The 19,055-nt window shown below is 39.0% G+C and overlaps 1 protein-coding gene across 1 annotated transcript in view; it reads left to right on the forward strand.

Annotated features, from left to right (window-relative positions):
- The window catches only part of LOC107559391 (regulating synaptic membrane exocytosis protein 2-like), an 87,365-nt gene extending 75,939 nt beyond the window's left edge, over window positions 1-11,426 (forward strand). Inside the window, exons 32-36 of the mRNA XM_016243188.1 lie at window positions 7,380-7,521; window positions 7,688-7,800; window positions 9,752-9,853; window positions 9,951-10,090; window positions 10,471-11,426. Coding sequence (XP_016098674.1) covers window positions 7,380-7,521; window positions 7,688-7,800; window positions 9,752-9,853; window positions 9,951-10,090; window positions 10,471-10,677 — 704 coding nt within the window. The 3' untranslated portion in view covers window positions 10,678-11,426. The remainder of the gene's footprint in view (window positions 1-7,379; window positions 7,522-7,687; window positions 7,801-9,751; window positions 9,854-9,950; window positions 10,091-10,470) is intronic.
- Window positions 11,427-19,055: the final 7,629 nt, after the last annotated feature.

The following is a 19,055-nucleotide window of genomic DNA, read 5'->3' on the forward strand; positions in this document are numbered from 1 at the left end:
GACGAAGCAGATATCATCCTCTTTTGGAAGACCAAACAAAGTAGTTTCGCTTTCACAACGAAGCACACAGCAACTTCACGACATGGCAGCGGCGGCAACAACAACAATACTACAGTGAGAATAAAAGTTACTTTGCGTGAACATTTGGGCGGCATTATGCAAATCTTCCATCGTGACGTAGTCATGTGGGGGCGTGTTAGAACGAGACGTTTTAGGTAGGTGTGGCTGACTCTTAACTTTGATAAAGAATATCTCTTTGGATTTGAGACTTTAGTCTTTGCAACTTTACAGATCTTCTTTATGCACCAAGAGCTTGTAACACTCCAAAGAGAAAGGAAAAATTGAAATAGCATCATATGAGCCCTTTAAAATATCTTATTTTGTGTTTAGGAAAAGTAGTTATGCATGGCTGTGTACCTCCACCAGAATCTCTTACAACAGGTCAGAGAATATTTTTGTGGCATCAGAGCTGCTGCAGTAATGATTCACTCTCCCACTGTTCAGATCAACATGTTTCCATACTTAACATGCTCGTTCTCACTCCCAGTGCTAGTTCCTCACGTATTTAAAGATTGTCTCCTTTCTGTTTCCTGCCAGATCAGTCATATACAGCTAAAAATACATCTCCTCATTCCTCTGATATTCACACACAGACACACAGAGTCTGGAGGAGGATAGATACACTGGCTTTGTACGTCAGTATGGCATAATGATCCTTAATATTAGATACAAACTTTTTGATTTGATTGAAACTAGATTTTTACAATATCTGAAGAAATTGAGATCAGTGCTTGCCCAAGCAGACGTGATGGTGGGGTGTTGTGGGCATGATTTTGTGGTTGCCGAGGGCATTTAAGTGTGTTCTGAGTGGTTAATAGCTGGTTGTTTACAGGTTCAACTCAAAGGAGCCCATATTTAGGTCTGTGTGATGTTATGCTACAATAAAAGCATTTTTCCCCACTCATTTTATCATCTGAAGGTAAAATATCTTTGTCAGATGAAGCAGAATTTATTGACAAACATGTGGGATGAGATACCTGTTTTAGCAAACAGCACTAGTAATAGTTTTCTGACCAGTCCAGTGGCTTTTGTCAGTGAATCATTGGCTGTGGTCATATGGTGTGTTTGTTTCTGGCCATTGAAGGTCATTAGTTCAGTCTGGTAATGGGGACCTGGTGTTAATGGGTCACACTGTTTTTCTTCAGAGAGATAAGATGCTGTTCCTAGAAGCTATTTACTTTTACAGCTACATTGAGTATACTAATACCAGCTTATACTAATGGACTGGAAATAAAGCAGAACTGCAAAATAATCATATCTGGTGTGTGTATATATAGTTTGTAAAGTGTATTTTTGCCAATGCCATGCCTGTAAATGGATCCAGAGTTGCGATGGCTGTTTTTATAAATGCTGCGTGTGGCACTGTTGCTGATTTGCGCAGGTAATTTGTCCACATTGTACAGCTGTCTCTCACTTTTAGAGTGATTATTTCTTCCACGGTATCAACAGTCTTGCAGTCGAGTTTCGGCAGAATCACTAAAACGTTAAAGAAATAATTAATCCAATAATTAAAATGAGCTGAAAATGTACTCACCCTCAGGCCATCCAAGATGATGTAGTAAGGTGAAGTAATCCACAAAATCATCATTAAGATGTTTTTAACGTTAAACCATCGCTGGCCAAAATGAGTTCATAATCTAGGATAACGCTTCCTTAATCTTAATAATACATTTGTTAATCACAAACACACAGCTTTTCACTTTTCACATTCAACACACACCACTAGTAACTACTTCCAGTTATTGCTGTTTGTATTGTCAGTTTTGTGTTATTTTCATTGCCAAAGGAGCTCATTTTAGCTTAATGAATCAGTTCATTCGAATGGTTCCTGTGAATGAACCTATTGCAAAAAGAATCTTGTACTGTAGCTTGACAAACAACCAAAGTGGCTTTCAGAAAACATTGGCGTCATTATACAGCATACAAATAGTGCACACCAATATCCATTAGCACTTTGCTAAGCTAAAGGCATGGTACTGTAAGCACTAAAAATATAACATGTAAATACTGGCTAAAATTGTGCATTTTTGTCAAATATTATGGTGTAGCACAATTTTGACTACCTACATTTTAAACCAGCCTGTAGAGTTGTGAACACCTATAGGTATAATAGGGCCTGTAATCTAAAATAGCCTTAAAATGCTGTCTAGGTAGGCAGTTTACTAGGGTTTGGAAGTGATAAATGAAAAACAGGATCGTGAAAATGTTCCCAAAGCTCTTTGCTCAGTCGCCTGGCCTTTCTAAACACCCTGTCACGGGCTGTTTTACAGGATTGTGTAAACCACTTGTTGTGGAATAATGGACTTGCGTTTACAGTCCATGTGGTCCAGCTGTTAAAGGGATAATTCACCCAAAAATGAAAATTAGCCCATTATTTACTCACCCTCAAACCATCCTAGGTGTATATGACTTCCTTCTTTCAGATGAATCCGATCGGAGTTATATAAAAAATTGACTTTGATCTTCCAAGCTGTTTAATGGCACTCAGCGGGTGTTGCATTGCTTCAGTCCAAAAGAAGTGAAATAAAGCACGTCCATCCATAATAAAAAGTGTCTCACACGGCTTCGGGGGGTGAACAAAGGCCTCCTGTAGCGAATCAATGCGTTTTTGTAAGAAAAATATCCATATTCAAAACGTAATAATCACTTTAATCTAGCCTGCGGCAACAGTTGTACACGGAAGCAGCTCCGGGAGGATGACGTAAGATGTCGGCGTTGCACATGCGCCGGTGAGTCTTGTGAAGACCAACGTTTGTTCACAGGAGCAAAGGAAGCAACGTTTCCTTACTTTAGCAAAGGACAACCAGTCTCCTCTTGGCTTATATCGAAATCCTCCGACATTCTTCTTTACAAATCCTCGTTTTATACTTCTAATTAGTGACCGTTGTTTTGTTTTGATCTCTACGCTGCACTTCTGCGTTCGTCACTTCTGAGCGGCGCATGTGCAGCGCTGACCTCATACGTCATCCGCCCGGAGCTGCTTCCGTGTACAACTGTGAGCGCAAGCTACATTAAAGTGATTATTACGTTTTGAATATGGTTATTTTTCTTACAAATACACATCGATTCACTACAGGAGGCCTTTGTTCACCCCCCGGAGCCATGTGAGGCACTTTTTATCATGGATGGATGCACTTTATTTCACTTCTTTTGGACTGATGAACTGCAACATCCACTGACTGCCATTAAACAGCTTGCAAGATCAAAGACAATTTTTAACATAACTCCGACTGGATTCGTCTGAAAGAAGAAAGTCATATACACCTAGGAAGCCTTGAGGGCGAGTAATTCATGGGCTAATTTTCAGTTTTGGGTGAACTAACCCTTTGATAACACACTGACTGCTCACTATGTCCATCTGTTCCCGTGGGTCATAGGTCAACACGAGCCAATATCTCAGCACATGATACCATGGTAAAGAGCCATTTTAACACCTGGTTGTTATTCAATGTATTTATTGGAGCATTAAAGCTCCCCCTGAGTCTTGCATTATGAATCCGAAATGAGGAATAATTCATTTATTTGTTAGACAGATTCTTTCAGGTTTATTTTTGTCTGTATTCCATTTATAGCTATACTGCATTTCACACACAACAGAATGTTTGTGGTAATTTTTCATAAAAAAACATTAATGCTTTTTATCCAGTAATGACGGATTTCTTCTTCAGCAAATCTGCATATTAGAATGATTTCTGACGGATCATGTGACACTGAAGACTGAAATAAATTCAGATTTGATCACAGGAATTAATTAAAATAAAAAATGAATTTTTAAGATTTGGAGCATGTCATGCATTATACACTATAATGCTTGCATGCACATGTACTTGCTGCATCTTACATCTGAAGACATAAAGCCCTAAAGGTGTTTTACCTCTATGCATTCACATTGTCTGCGACCGTGACTTAAACCAGAATCCTTTTAGTTTGTTCTGACATGCTGAGACCACACAGTGAGTCTAATGTCAGATAAGAGTCTTCTGTGTCTGCACTGTTGCAATCTTAGTGTTTAATATAGACGGCATATTTACTAGGTGGTGGTTTACGTTACAGATTTCAACTACCCAGTTATTTTTAGTACTTAAATGGTATTTTAAGTTTGTTGGATTGTGTACTTAAAAGAAACGATACAAGAGAAACGTGCTGGGAAGTGTTGCGCTCTGCTGGATTATTTGTGTTACTGTCTGACATGTTTGAGCAGTGGTATGAGTCACGACTGTATTCTTCAGACTTTAATAGGAAGGTTCATGATGTTTCTATTTTGAGCCGGTATTGAGCGGGGTTATGATTTCAGCTTACACACAATACGATATTTATAGCTACAGGAGTGTACATTTTGTCTCACATTTAAGCTTAAGGTCCTGTCTTCATTGAGGTACATGCAGTGTCTGTTTGCCTAAACCGTCATCATGAAATGAAATGTCAGGTTTTATTGTCATCTCATGCCTGTACAGTAATGAAATCAGACTGCTATTGTCACGCTGTTAATAGTAAAGCTTACTAAGCTTAACTTTGCAATGTTTTTACCAGAAGCTTTGCAAGACAAGGTTTTGTGCAAGTGTGGTGGTTTAATGAAAAACAATAGAAAATGTAATCAACAGTTTAATGAAGATCGCAGAAAGTCTGAACTTATTTGCAGCATATTCTGGACAATAACCACCTAATTATACAGGAAGAGTAGCTTGACTGACGTGTTAATCGTTCAATAATTGATCGTGCCATTTAGGGGCAGAGTTTATGCAAGATAGAACACCGTTCAGAACTTTCAATGCATTTTCTTTTGTATTTATTTATTTTTTGTTTGTTTGAAGGATGTCTCTTTCCAAGGCTCCATTTAGGCTATTTGATCAAAAATACAGTAAAACAAGTAATATTGCAAAATATTATTACAATTTAAAATAACTGTTTTCTGTTTGAACATATTTTAAAATGTAGTTTATTCCTGTGATCAAAGCTGAATTTTCGGTATCTTTTCTCCAGTCTTCAGTGTCACGTGATCCTTCAGAAATCATTCTAATATGCTGATTTGCTGCTCAGAAACATTTATTCTGTACATTCTTCTGTACATCTGTGTCCACAATACAATGCAGTCATGTAGCATTTCATTGAAAAATGCAGCTTGTTACTGGAAAAGCTGCATGAAAACAGTTGAATTGTTGTCACGCCACTAAATAAATGTAATCAAGTTAGTAGCTTTGCTACTTTTAACCACTTCCCAACACTGTTGTGTGAATATAATTGTCAATGTAGTGGCTGATGAAGCTGCAGTCAGAAGGCAAGTCTTGTGCATGTGTTTGTGTGCGGACATATCTCTAGGCAGAGCTCTGTCTCCTGGAGAAGCGTTTGAGGGGTCTCTTAGTTTATCTGCCTCTGATTGGCCACATCATCTGTGAGCCACACGCACATGCCGCCGTCTGCCCCTCCCACCCTTCAGATGAGGTAGCGTGCTGCAGAGGAGGCAGTCAGACAGTCATCCTCACCGCATATCGACCTGAGAACTAATAAGACTCGAGGCTGCTACCGATGAGAGGCTTTGAGCACAACTCTACCAAACGTGTTTCTCCAAAACCGTCTCACAGCATCAGCTCTACTCGTCTACCATCCTCTTTCGGTGTTGTTAGAGGTGTTTGAGGGTGCTGGGGTGGTAAAATGGGCAGACAAGGGCAGGATGGCAGCGCCGCTCTCCCCGGCATGCGAATGCAGCGCTCACAGAGCCGGCTTAGCCTGTCTGCCTCCTTCGAGGCACTGGCCGTCTACTTCCCCTGCATGAACTCCTTTGACGAGACAGACAGAGGTAAGAATGAATCCACATGCCAAGTGTGACAGGTGCTGCTATGTCCAGTTCTTTTGAAAGCTTTTTGTTAGCACTGTTTTTCGTTGCATTGTGAATGGTTTATGACCAACTGGAAGCCAGAAGAGCTGTATATGATGTGTGATTTATGTTGGTTTCTCTGCTTTGATTGGATGTGTATAATCTGGATGGATGGATGGATGGATGGATGGATGGATGGATGGATGGATGGATGGATGGATAGATAGATGTGTATAATCTGATGGATGGATGATAGATATGTGTATAATCTGATAGATGGATGGATATATGCATATGTGTGATTTATGTTGGTTTCTCTGCTTTGATTGGATGTGTATAATCTGGATGGATGGATGGATGGATGGATGGATGGATGGATGGATAGATAGATGTGTATAATCTGATGGATGGATGATAGATATGTGTATAATCTGATAGATGGATGGATATATGCATAATCCGATAGATATATGGATGGATGGATGGATGGATAGATAGATAGATCGATGTGTATAATCTGATAGATAGATAGATAGATAGATAGATAGATAGATAGATAGATAGATAGATAGATAGATAGATAGATAGATAGATGTGTATAATCTGAGGATGGATGATAGATATGTGTATAATCTGATAGATAGATGGATGGATATATGCATAATCTTATAGATAGATAGATAGATAGATAGATAGATAGATAGATAGATAGATAGATAGATGGATGGATGGATAGACAGATAGATAGATAGATAGATAGATCTATGGAACACTCAGGACTGTGCTGCTGCTCAGAGTGGCAGACTGACGCCCCCTGTTGGTCATAACACGTCTTTGTTTAAGCATCTCATTCAGTGGTTGTCAATGATGTGTTTTTCTTAAAGGGTGAAATATGTAATGTTTTCAGATGTTAAAATACTTTCTCCGACCCAATTTGATGAGCAGAGACAACACTAAGAAACCATTTGTAGCGTGAACACTATTGCTCTGTGGTTCTTTCAGAACATTGCTGTTTGTTTGGTGGTTTGACATGTCGACATCTGGCAACTCTTCTGCCGCAAGTTTGGGATGGGACTATATGTTTGCCCAAACCATGGCAGTAGGTGTGGAGTGGCAGTGTTATAGCCGAGACCAGCTCATTCAAGTCAGAGTCCAGGCTGAGACCCGAGTAGGTTGAGTCTGAGACAAGACAGAAAGTGGAAGAGGCTCTGAATGTTTCCTATGGTATGAATAAAGCCTGGTTTCACGTCAGTGTCACGTGACACTCCGCAGTACACAGTGATAGATGATTGCACTGAGAGACCTTGTGTGTGAGTTGGTACTCAGATTTGTAGAACTCAACACTGCACTTGATCCGATTTAAGGCTGAGTCCAAATGCTCCCGAGTCACACCAAGACCAAGAAACTATGCTGTTGGATTCAGAATCAAGAAGGGCTCGAGACACTGTTTGTAGAAGTGTCACACATTTACTCATCTTCCCTTCCCTTCCCTTGTTGTCATTTTCAGAGGAGGGTAAGAAGAAGAAGCCAGTGCGTCTGGCGATCCAGCGGAGCGTAGAGACTGGTTTAGCAGTCGAGATGAAGAGCAGGATGACACGGCAGCCCAGCCGAGAGACCACAGAAGACAGTGAAAAGGCAAAACCTGGAAAGTAAGTACTGTAAAATCTACTTCTGAATACGATGGTCCATGTATTCCTAAATCACATGATGCTATCACCACTATTGCTGGTTGGCGGGTTTTGTGTCAGTGATGATGTCTTGTCAGAGGCTATTAGCACCCGATTAATAGATGTTCTGTCCGTTATCTGTTCAAAGTCTAATCTTCCCTGGAGTGAAGATCTCTTCAGACAGCCAGTTCACTGAGTTTTTGGATGGTCTTGGCCCCGCCCAGCTCGCAGGGAGACAGACACTGGCCACGCCCCCAATGGGTTAGTATCATTGCTTACTGTTTTCTTTTGTTGTTCACATGAACAACTCTCTCTGTTGTTGAATAAGACACTGCAAAGCTCAAAGAAGTAGTTCCAATTCATCCATGAAACAAGACTATGTCTCCAACTGGTTTTTCCAACTGGTTTTAAGATGTGTTTTCAGTGACCCGATCACCATTACTATTTACACCTGCTCTTAACATGCCATTTACATGCATCTCCTGTTACCATTTGTGTTGGAATTTCGTCTAGACCAGGGGTGTCCAAACCTACTCCTGGAGGGCCACTTTCCTGCAGTTTAGCTCTAACTCTAATACACACACCTGAACCAGCTAATCAAGGGCTGCATCGGAAAACCTAGGCAGCTGGCTTGTTGTTATCTGGCAATGACTTTGCAGGCGGCGTTTGCGCATGAAGGCACCTCACGAAACTGATTTCGGACATACTTCTGAGGCAGCGTAACGGTTTAATGATCTACAACAAAATAGAACGAGCTTGGTGATATCTAAGCCAATATTCAATTACTATAATACTGATTTCTCGCTAGAAATAACATCAAACAGTTGGTCAGAAACATACATTTACACTAGGGGTGTAACGATACACGTATTCGTATTGAACCTTTCGGTACGAGGCTTTCGGTTTGGCATGCATTACAAACCGAATGATTCGTTGGACTAATCCGATTACGTTTGGGAAATAAAAGAGCGTAAAGTGTGTGAATTAAATATAATGTTCTCAGTGTCACTGCGCTCAACAAGGCAGCCCAAACGACGTAACAGGCAACGTGCTGTCTGCCCCGTGAAAACCTCCCCTAGCTGGAGTGCGTCGAAAGACGATGATCTTGTATCGACGATAGCCAGAGATATTGTCAAAAACATCAATTATTGGCAAAGAGGATTTGGTATTTCCAATTAATGTAGGCCTGTTACATTCTTATTTTTATTTGGCCAATTACAATTAATTTGCCCCGCAATAGCCTAATTACCGCATAATGTAGATTCATCTCTCGTCGTCTCTGAGAGAATATGCAGCATCAGATGCCGAAAGCTCCGTCACTACTCCGTTATTCCACTTTTACTTTCACTTTCTGCATATAGTGAATTGACTGAGATTAAGACGTTCACCGACGTAACTCTTGTGCAAAGTTTGCACGTTGCTTGTGTGATATCCATTGGCTTGCCTTCATGCTTTAAAATAGAAATATTTCCAACATTGAGACATAACCAATTACCCACCCCGGTATCGAAAATGTACCGTGACACCGCTGTGTCATATTGAACCAAACCATGAATTTTGTGAACCGTTACACCCCTAATTTGCACACAAACTGACCAACAAACACAACTTTCAGACGCCATGCTCGACCATCACGGAATGGAACGCACAGGATTGTGGGATATCAAAGGCAGCGAAGGATACTTCTATGCTGCCTTCAAAAATCGGCCAGATGAAGGTATCTCAGGAGGCAGGAAGTGAAGCTAACATTGGATTCGAACGTGCCTTGATGCCTTTCTGCCTTGAATTGTGTCCTCTGAAGGCAGCATTTTCCAGTTTTCGGATGCAGCCAAGGTCTCACTAGGCATACTCGAAACTTCCAGGCAGGTGTGTTGAGGCAAGCTGGAGAGAAACTGCAGGATGATGGCCCTCCAGGAGCAGGATTGGACACTCCTGGTCTGGACCCTTCCATCTTATTTCATCGCACTTTACATCACTTTCGCAGGAGCACCGAATTCTGTGCATGAATACTTTCAATCACATTTACATTACTCGCACTGTACGCATAGACTAGTATAAGTGTAAAAAACAAAGTATACTTTGGGCTTAACACACAAATCTCTACCAAAAAGTAATGTTTTTGTCCATAGCACTGTAATACCTTTAATCAAATGGTTTCTATGAGGTGACCTTTTGTCTGCTCTAAGAGTTTGGATGTGGCCTTTCTCCGCAGGTGACATCCAGATCGGTATGGTACACAGGAAGGAGAGGCTGGATGTTGAAGTTATTCGGGCTCGAGGCCTGGTGGGCAAACCAGGGAACAAACAGACGCCAGGTATGTCTCATCATGACACAATGCACATTTATTTTTTTCTGTTCCTGGACTATTTTGTGAGGTTTATATGTAAATCCTTGTGGTCTATTATTTGCAGCACCTTATGTAAAAGTATATCTGCTGGACAACGGGAAGTGCATCAACAAAAAGAAAACACGGACAGCGAGAAAAACACTGGATCCTCTTTATCAACAGCAACTTCAGTTTGAGGAGAATCCTGAGGGGAAGGTTTTACAGGTAACACCAGGACCGCATCCTATTGGCTTACTTTAAGTATGAACAATATGTAATGCAAAAAAATTGTAAGGCTTGATTGTGATGAAAATGTGCCAAATATTTCTTATTTCTTTTGATTCGTGGGTGATATTTGACTTGGATATGTTCTCACTACATCAGTTATTTTAGCATTATTTATTTACTTTTATAGTATTTATTAATATTTTCGCTTTTGTTTATATCTATATATATATATATTTTTTTTTTTTTGTAGTTTTAGTAATTTTGTCATGTGCTTTTGCAATATATGTACTTCAACTTTTTTTGTTTTAATTTGTTAACGATAACAACACTGCACCACATCTCCTGAAACTCTTTACCAATCGTGTCTTTCTTTACAGATCATTGTTTGGGGGGACTATGGACGCATGGACCACAAATCCTTCATGGGAGCCGCCCAGATCCTGTTAGACGATTTAGAGCTGACAAACATGGTGATTGGCTGGTACAAGCTCTTCCCTCCCACCTCATTAGTGGACCCAACCTTGGCACCTTTAAGTAGTAAACCTCCAGATTCAAGCCTGGACAGACCCAACGTTTGGTCGTAGCGGCACGAGGAGGTGAGCGGTAGAGAGCGGCGTGAGTAGCTTCAGCTACAGACAGAGGAGACGGTCTCGACGGGTCACGTCCTGGTTACACTGCATGCTTGATGTTGTGTCCTCTGAGCCCGTGCGACAAGAGGCTAAGAAAAGGCCTGCGTCCTTCTGCCAAAAAAAAATGTATGAAAAGAAAATGTATGCTGCTGTCACACGCAGGGAAAGAAAGTCTCTCCGTTCAGCTGAAGAGATGCAGCCAGGGATTCGGCGGAGTCTGACTCTTAACCGTAGGACGTTAAGAGTGCCGATTTCCACCGGAAAAGGAAGACGCCGTTTTACTCTGGCTGCTTCCTCTCTGTTGTATTCAAAGAGATGTCAGTGTTTCTTACCTACAGTAGAACTTGAAGCGTTGTAGCCATTACTGTAAGCCAAGCTGTCAAAAGAAGATCCATAAAGAGAGAAGTGCTTGGCTAAGATGGGACAGGAAAGGGAAAGGGTAACCTCAGAGACATGGCGTTCTCATGGGAATGACCCTACATCAAGCCAGATCTCCACTGGATTGATTTTCAAAGTTCGGTGATGAGGAAATGGATATGGCCAGAGTTCCTGTTTGATTCGGGGGGGATTAATGAAATAAATAATGGACTTTTTTTTGTGCTCCGGTATGATGTTCTCTTTGTTGATGTACTGTATGAAATTTATGAGATGATTTTTTTTCTTTTCTTTTCTTTTTTTTTTTGCATGGATGCAGAGTTGTTTAAAAAAATCTGAAGTTTATTTTCCTCAAGACTTGCAAAAAAAAAAAAAGAGAGGAAGAAACTTATTTAAGGATGACCAGATCAGCCATTTTCAACAATTTGTATGAATGGATGCAGAGTTGTTTAAAAAAATCAGAAGTTTATTTTCCTCAAGACTTGCAAAAAAAAACAAAAGAGAGGAAGAAACTTATTTAAGGATGACCAGATCAGCCATTTTCAACAATTTGTATGATTTTTAATATGAAATTCTCTAGTGCATGATTTTCAAAGAGACTGAATGCAAAATGATAACGATGTGATTGTCATCCTTTAGAATATTCTTCTGTATTTTTACAGATCTCGGTTACAGGTGTGGCCTGATGAGACTTTGTATCTCATATTATTAACAGAAATAAAGCAAGGGATCGTCAAGGAAAACAATAAATGTACAATATTGATTTCGATATAAAAACGAACATGAAGATTGTACATTTCTCCCTTCAAATGCAGCCATAATTCTGTGTTCATGTGGAGACGGAGCTGTAGATTATGGGTCTGTCATGATTCCACTGTTCTGTTACAATAGAATGGCTCATTCATTCAAAGCAAGCATGTTGAAAAGCGTCTGCAACATGGATTGAGCACACCGTCTGAGTAATACAGCATGTTTTGATAGAGACATCTGGGAATTTTTCGCAGTTTTGTGTACAGTGCATGTGGACCAGAAGCTCGGCCGTCCCCTGATCTAGTGTCGTCCACGGATTCAGGTCGGGGTCGAGGTTTTGTGGCCGACGGTTCAGACATTCAACGCAACATTCCACCTCTTGGCACTCATCTTTTCTTGACGTTTTGAAAAGAAAAGAAGGAAAAGAAAATCAAACAGACAAAAGAAATCTAAAAACCAAGAGGGAAAAAGCTAAGAAAATTTATATTTATTCAAGTTTGACTTGAAAAAAATGTTGCAAGTATATTTTATTTTATTATTGTTATAAAGAAAATGTTATAAAAACGGATCCCATTGGATGGTGCTGTACGCAGTCTCTGAACTCGGAGAGGACTGGACAATGTTCATTCTCGTTGTGTTGTTCAATGCAACAGACACTGGTTGCCGGAAGTAGGAGCGAGTCACAGTTTGTGGATATGGGGAAAATTGCCACACAATATGAATTTTTAATTGTTCCTTGTTTTGAGAGAATAAAATTCATTTACTAATCCCTGTGTTTGTCTGCAGTCTTTCACCAAAACTTCTCACAGGCATGACATGCTACCAAAACATTTACTTATATGGTCACTTAACATACAGCAGAGCATCTAGATGCCAGTATTAAACCAAACTAAATACTAAGTAAAAAATGGTACAAATAATCCAATCAAATGTAGTCACCGGAGTAATTCAAAAGTTTAAATATATAACATTGTCACAGATGTGCTAATTCTTTACTTTTCACCTAAGACAAAATCTGCTAAGGGGTAATTAAGTGTAACAACTCGTAAAAATCTTTTATTGGAAAATTACCATTTTATCAAACACTGATTGCCTTAATATTTTAAAGGAGACATATTATGCCCCTTTTTACAATATGTAATATAAGTCTCAGGTGTCCCCAGAATGTGTCTGTGAAGTTTCAGCTCAAAATACCCAACAGATTATTTATTATAACATTTTGAAAATGCCTATTTTGAGTGGAAGCAGAAACATGCTGTTTTTCGTGCCTGTCTCTTTAAATGCAAATATGCTGCTGCTCCCCGCCCCCTTTTCCAGAATAGAGCTGCACCATTACCAGTGTTGCCAACTTAGCAATTTTGTTGCTAAATTTAGCAACTTTTCAGACTACCCTAGCAACTTTTTCTTCCAAAAGCACCTAGCAACAAATTTAGCAATTTTAAACATTTATTTGGCAACTTTTGATAAGGACTCAGACAATAAAAAGGCACACATTGTCCATCCAAATTACACAAAAAGAGGAAACCACAGATGCCTAGCAGTACACACATCACGAGAATTGAGTTTTATGTATATGAATTTATGAATTGAATAATAATTGTTCATTTATGATACACTTTGTTAGTAGCTTGTATCTATTGATCAGTTAGTACACTGTAAGAAAAATGGAAAATCTTTCAGGATATCCATTATCCATCATCCTTTGTAACCCTGTAACCTGAAAACACAATGCGTAATTTAAAATACAGGTAAAAAAAAAACATGGAAAATTCTTTCATATTAACAGTAGATTGTGCCTTATTTTTACAGACGTTTCTTAGAGTGTAGCATACTAACTAACTACTAATACACTGCTTAAAGCATAATTGTTGAGAATGTGTAGAGTTTACTAGCTACTAAAAATACTTAAATTGTAATCATTTAAAAATGTGTAAGTTTTCAATAATTCAATGTATTTAAAAACAGTTATTTATATTTTAATATTATATCATGCATATTATTTTAAAAACTAATCTAAATTAACATATCTAAAATATATTTTTTGCTGAGGTTTGATGATGTGACAATTTTGCGTCGTGATTACGCAACGACGTCATTGAGCAATGACATCACAACGTCATTTAGCAACTTTTAGCAACAAATCGACCTTCCTTTAGCAACTTTCTCTGAAAATTAGTTCTGACCAACACTGACCATTACAGCTCGGACCTGCTAAAAACATCTGTTATGCTTCTGATTATCATGTTTATCGCGCTGAAATCATGCGTTTTAAACCATATGAGTTTAAACTTCTGATATACGGTTTTCTGAGCGCACACATCCGAAGCACACGGACAGAAAGCGGCTGTCACAGCATGGGAGTACTAGATTATGTTCTCATTCACACACAAGTTTACGTTAAAAACACACGAGTTACAAAAACAGTTAGTTATGTCTGTGAAGGTAAACAGCTGGGAAATAAATCACGTTTATTTTAGATCTGTGTGGCAGAAGCAATATACAGTAAATAAAACTTAAATACCGACTGGTTCTTAAGACATTATTGGTTCAGTATTTTTGTAAAAAAAAAGAAAAAAAAGAATACAAATCTGAGGTTAAGAACATTTTACTTTGATTTACTTAAATATAACTTTTTTATGTGTTAAAACATCAAAGAAGCAATATGAAGTTTTAAAAGGTCATTACTGTCTAAACAACACATTTTTGTATATTTTCACAGTGTATTTTTAATGTGGTACACAGGTGTGATAAATTTATGGAGGAATCACACCAGTAATAGGAAACAATAGGGGCATGAGAAGATTCTGTAATGCAGCTGTGACAGATTCCTCTTGGACCAAAGTGGCTTTAGTAGAAACATCTGGGACCAGTGCGGTTGAGAGATTAGCTCTGGGACTGTTAAATACCGACTGGTTCTTAAGACATTATTGGTTCAGTATTTTTGTAAAAAAAAAAAAAAAAAGAATACAAATCTGAGGTTAAGAACATTTTACTTTGATTTACTTAAATATAACTTTTTTATGTGTTAAAACATCAAAGAAGCAATATGAAGTTTTAAAAGGTCATTACTGTCTAAACAACACATTTTTGTATATTTTCACAGTGTATTTTTAATGTGGTACACAGGTGTGATAAATTTATGGAGGAATCACACCAGTAATAGGAAACAATAGGGGCATGAGAAGATTCTGTAATGCAGCTGTGACAGATTCCTCTTGGACCAAAGTGGCTTTAGTAGAAACATCTGGGACCAGTGCGGTTGAGAGATTAGCTCTGGGACTGGACTGGAGCACCGTCGACACCAGCTCTGGCTGAGGCTTCGGCAGGATAACCTGGGGCAGCCTTGTCTGTCTTGTCTTGTTCCTTGCTGGAACTTCTCTGGCTGCATGAGTCTCTGCACCACCATGAGAGGAACCTTTGTGGTGGACATGATGGCATCAGTGTGACCCGGTCAGTCATGTCAGGAACCTCTGGGAAGCTGTATAACAGCTGGTGCCACAACACAGAGCTGTGGAACCATATTGGGTTCCGAGGTTGCAATCATCAGAACCTTCAAGCCCAAGACAAGAAGCTCTGGGACCAGGGTATCTCTGTCGCGTAACCTCTGTGGTGCCTGTGACTCTGATCTCAGCCATTCTGGAGCAGCAGCGTCAGGAAACTTTAGGCGGCAATTACTCACAGTGACTTCTGGAGCAGCACTGAAAGATCTTTGGGACCCAGTTGCCCCTGGCAGGAAACTTTTGAGCAGCAGTGTGAAGGACCTCTTGGAACAGTAGTAACAGAAACCTTTATGGTTATTTCTGGAGTGACCCTGACAGGATTCCTGGACCCAAAGCAACTGAGAAAAGAAGCTTTGTGGCCATGACTGAAACCTCTAATGCATCCGTGACACAGATCTCTGGGATCCGGGCGTCAGTGGCAGAGACCTCTGGGGCAGCAGTGAGAGGAACTTGTTGGGCGGTCTTGACAGACAGCTCTGGGGAGCTCTGGGTTACTCCATCATTAATAATATGACTGGATGGTACATTGCTTAACTAACTTAAATAAAACTCTTAACTATTTACTATACTCATCCCGAGATGAGTAGTTCTGCAAGACACTAATACCACCACCTCAAACCAAGGCGCCAGATGCAACCAATGCCTGCCAGCCCCGCAAGACGCTAAGGCTAGAAGGATGGAAGGACTATCTTAACAATCTAAAACTAAACTCACCATTAATGATACACATCCCTACAGTAGGCGAGTACTTCCGAAAGGCGCTAAAACTACCGCCTCAAACTAAGGCACCAGATGCACACAAAGCCTGCCAGCCCCGCTAGATGCTAAGGCTGGAGGGATGAAGGGGCTAACTTAACTAACTTAAAGTATTTACAGTGCACATCCCTAGACAAATAGTTCCACAAGACGCTAAAGCTACCGTCTCAAGTCAAGCCAAATGCAACCAAGGCCTGCCAGCCCCACAAGATGCTAAGACTGGAGGCATGGAGGGACTAACTTAAACCAGTCATGGAAGAGCATCTCCTCCAAGTGAAACCTCTGCACTGGGTCACTCTTTAGGCAACCTCGAATTAAACGGCAGCATTCAGTGCAGAAAGATGGAGAGAAGTCCGATTATTACCTTCAACTTTACACTTGCTCTCTAAGCTGCAAAACTTGGAGAGACTTCTGCATTATCCATAAATATGTTTCACCAGATGTATTTATTAATATGTATAATAGCCTATACAGTGTTGGGGAGTAAGTAGTTACATGTAACGGAATTACATAATAAATGTAATCGTTACAGTTACTTATGAAAATGTTAACAATTACAAAGGGGGTTGCATCTAAATATTTTCAAACACATACAGATTTGATTGATTTCTTTCTCAAATTGCATCGACTGCTCTAAAATATGAGGCACCGATATTTCAGGAGTTTAGGACACATGCTTATAACTATTTTATTTCCTATTTGGGTTTATGATTGTTAGGCATTGTTAGATTCCAGTGTTTCAAAGATTTTGTTTCAAAAACAGCATCATAGCTATTAAACTATATCATGTTATGATTTTAAATCTGTATTTAACCTCAGAATGATCTCAAAGTAAGTCTGATTTTGTGGTGGCTGTGCTTTAAAATGAAAATATTATAATCTTAATTCAAGTGCTGAAGGATTGTGAAAGTCTGACAGTAATCCGTGTTGAATACTACTGTAAGGTAGTGCCTGGTTTACATGTTTGAAAATGATTAACAGTTGAAAGCATTAGAAATGTAGAAAGGTAATCAAATGTAATAAGTTACATGACTTTAATAAAGTAATTGAAATAGTTACACTACTTTTTACATTTTAAATAGTTACTTGTAATCTGTAACCTATTACTTTTCCAAAGTAACTTTCCCAACACTGATCATATATTACTATATACACATTTTATTATTATTATTATTGCTGTGTTAAATTAGGTCTATATTACTGCAATAATAACAATTAGTGTAATAATGCTCACATGACCCTAATTTTGGGTAAGAAATAGGAGAATTAATATTTCTCTGTAAAAAAAACAATTGTTGAAGTATGATAATCCATATGCATGCGCTTGCTGTGTTGACCGATAGCTATGTTAGACCATTTAAAAATGTTAAATACACAAATAAAACCGCATCAGTCAAATGAAAAGTCATGATCGTGACCACAAGGAAAAAAAATAGTCAAGATGAGAAATTTAGGTCAAGATCAGAAGAAAACAAGAAAGAAAAAAAGTAATTCATGGCCTCTTTAAGACCATGAATTTTTTGATCGAAATCATTTACAGCCCAAGACAATCGAGTGAGACACTGATATAGAAATTGCAATATGTGGGTTGAATTGAATGTCATGTCCAATAATTATATCATATGCCAGTGTTATGAATTGATCATGTTTTTATGTCTGTTTTAAAAGCTCCAGTCTGGTCGCGTGTTTCTCTGTCCATCTAGATGCTGCTTACTTCAGTCAGCCTCAGCTGCTGACATCAGTAATGACCGGTAAATTATGCTCTACACTCTGTTACATGTTTTCAAGGTCTATTCATAAGTCTATTCATAACTGAGAGGTCGTGACCCTGAAAATGTGTTGCAGGTCAATATCATGTTCAAAACTGAGTGCTAAATCCAGTTTGAGTCAAAATCAGAAACTCTTTAAACTGGCCTTCAGGAAATCAAGCTCACAGACTTAAAGAGCAAACAGAACAATATCTGGAATTTTGTGGAGACCTGTGGGCTGTTGTACGAGTCTAAATGATCCATGAAGATATTGCAATTCTAATTAGATGTTACAAATTAAACTCGGACAACTGGAGTAAAATGCACGTTTTTATTATTTTTCACGTTTGTAACCAAATAACAACACTCTGGCAATGCACAACACGGGTTTATAATAGTTTTGAGCCGATGTTGTTTAGTTAGATTTCACGCAGTTTGTTGTTTTAGTTTAGTTCAGTGTTTTATATAGTTTTTCAGTATAAGCTGTTAGTATACTGAGATGTTTTAAGTATGCTGAATGCTGTTAAACCTTAGATTGCTTGTATAGCTTTCCTCCATTAATCCCGTAATACTGTAATATGTCTGTGTATATGTTCTTTTATTCATTTGTACACTCTAAAAAATGCTGGGTTAAAAAGGGACAAACCCACCTATTGGGTTGTGTTGACCCAGCGGTTGGGTTGTTTTGAACCCAACCGCTGGGTCAAAGCAACCCAACCGCTGGGTCAAAGCAACCCAACCGCTGGGTCAAAGCAACCCAACCGCTGGGTCAAAGCAACCCAACCGCTGGGTCAAAGCAACCCAACCGCTGGGTCAAAGCAACCCAGTTGGTCATGGCTGTCAGTTGTTTGTGAACTCAATCTACTGTAAATTGTAAGATGTTTAGTATGCAATTCCTAAATGTGGGCATTTTGGTAAAAACTATTAGCTAAACATCTTATGCATCTTCCCCACTTCTGCAGCTTTGAAACTATAAAATTAAAAAAAATTATAAAACTTTAAAAAAAAAAAAAAAATTGTACAACATGTCATCTCATTACACATTTTGTGAACTCAATCTACTGTAAATTGTAAGCTGTTTAGTATGCAATTCCTAAATGTGGGCATTTTGGTAAAAACTATTAGCTAAACATCTTATGCATCTTCCCCACTTCTGCAGCTTTGAAACTATAAAATTAAAAAAAATTATAAAACTTAAAAAAAA

This window comes from Sinocyclocheilus grahami, unplaced genomic scaffold (assembly GCF_001515645.1).
Source record: "Sinocyclocheilus grahami isolate Dianchi unplaced genomic scaffold, SAMN03320097.WGS_v1.1 scaffold683.1, whole genome shotgun sequence".
In the NCBI taxonomy this organism is placed as follows: Eukaryota; Metazoa; Chordata; class Actinopteri; order Cypriniformes; family Cyprinidae; genus Sinocyclocheilus; species Sinocyclocheilus grahami.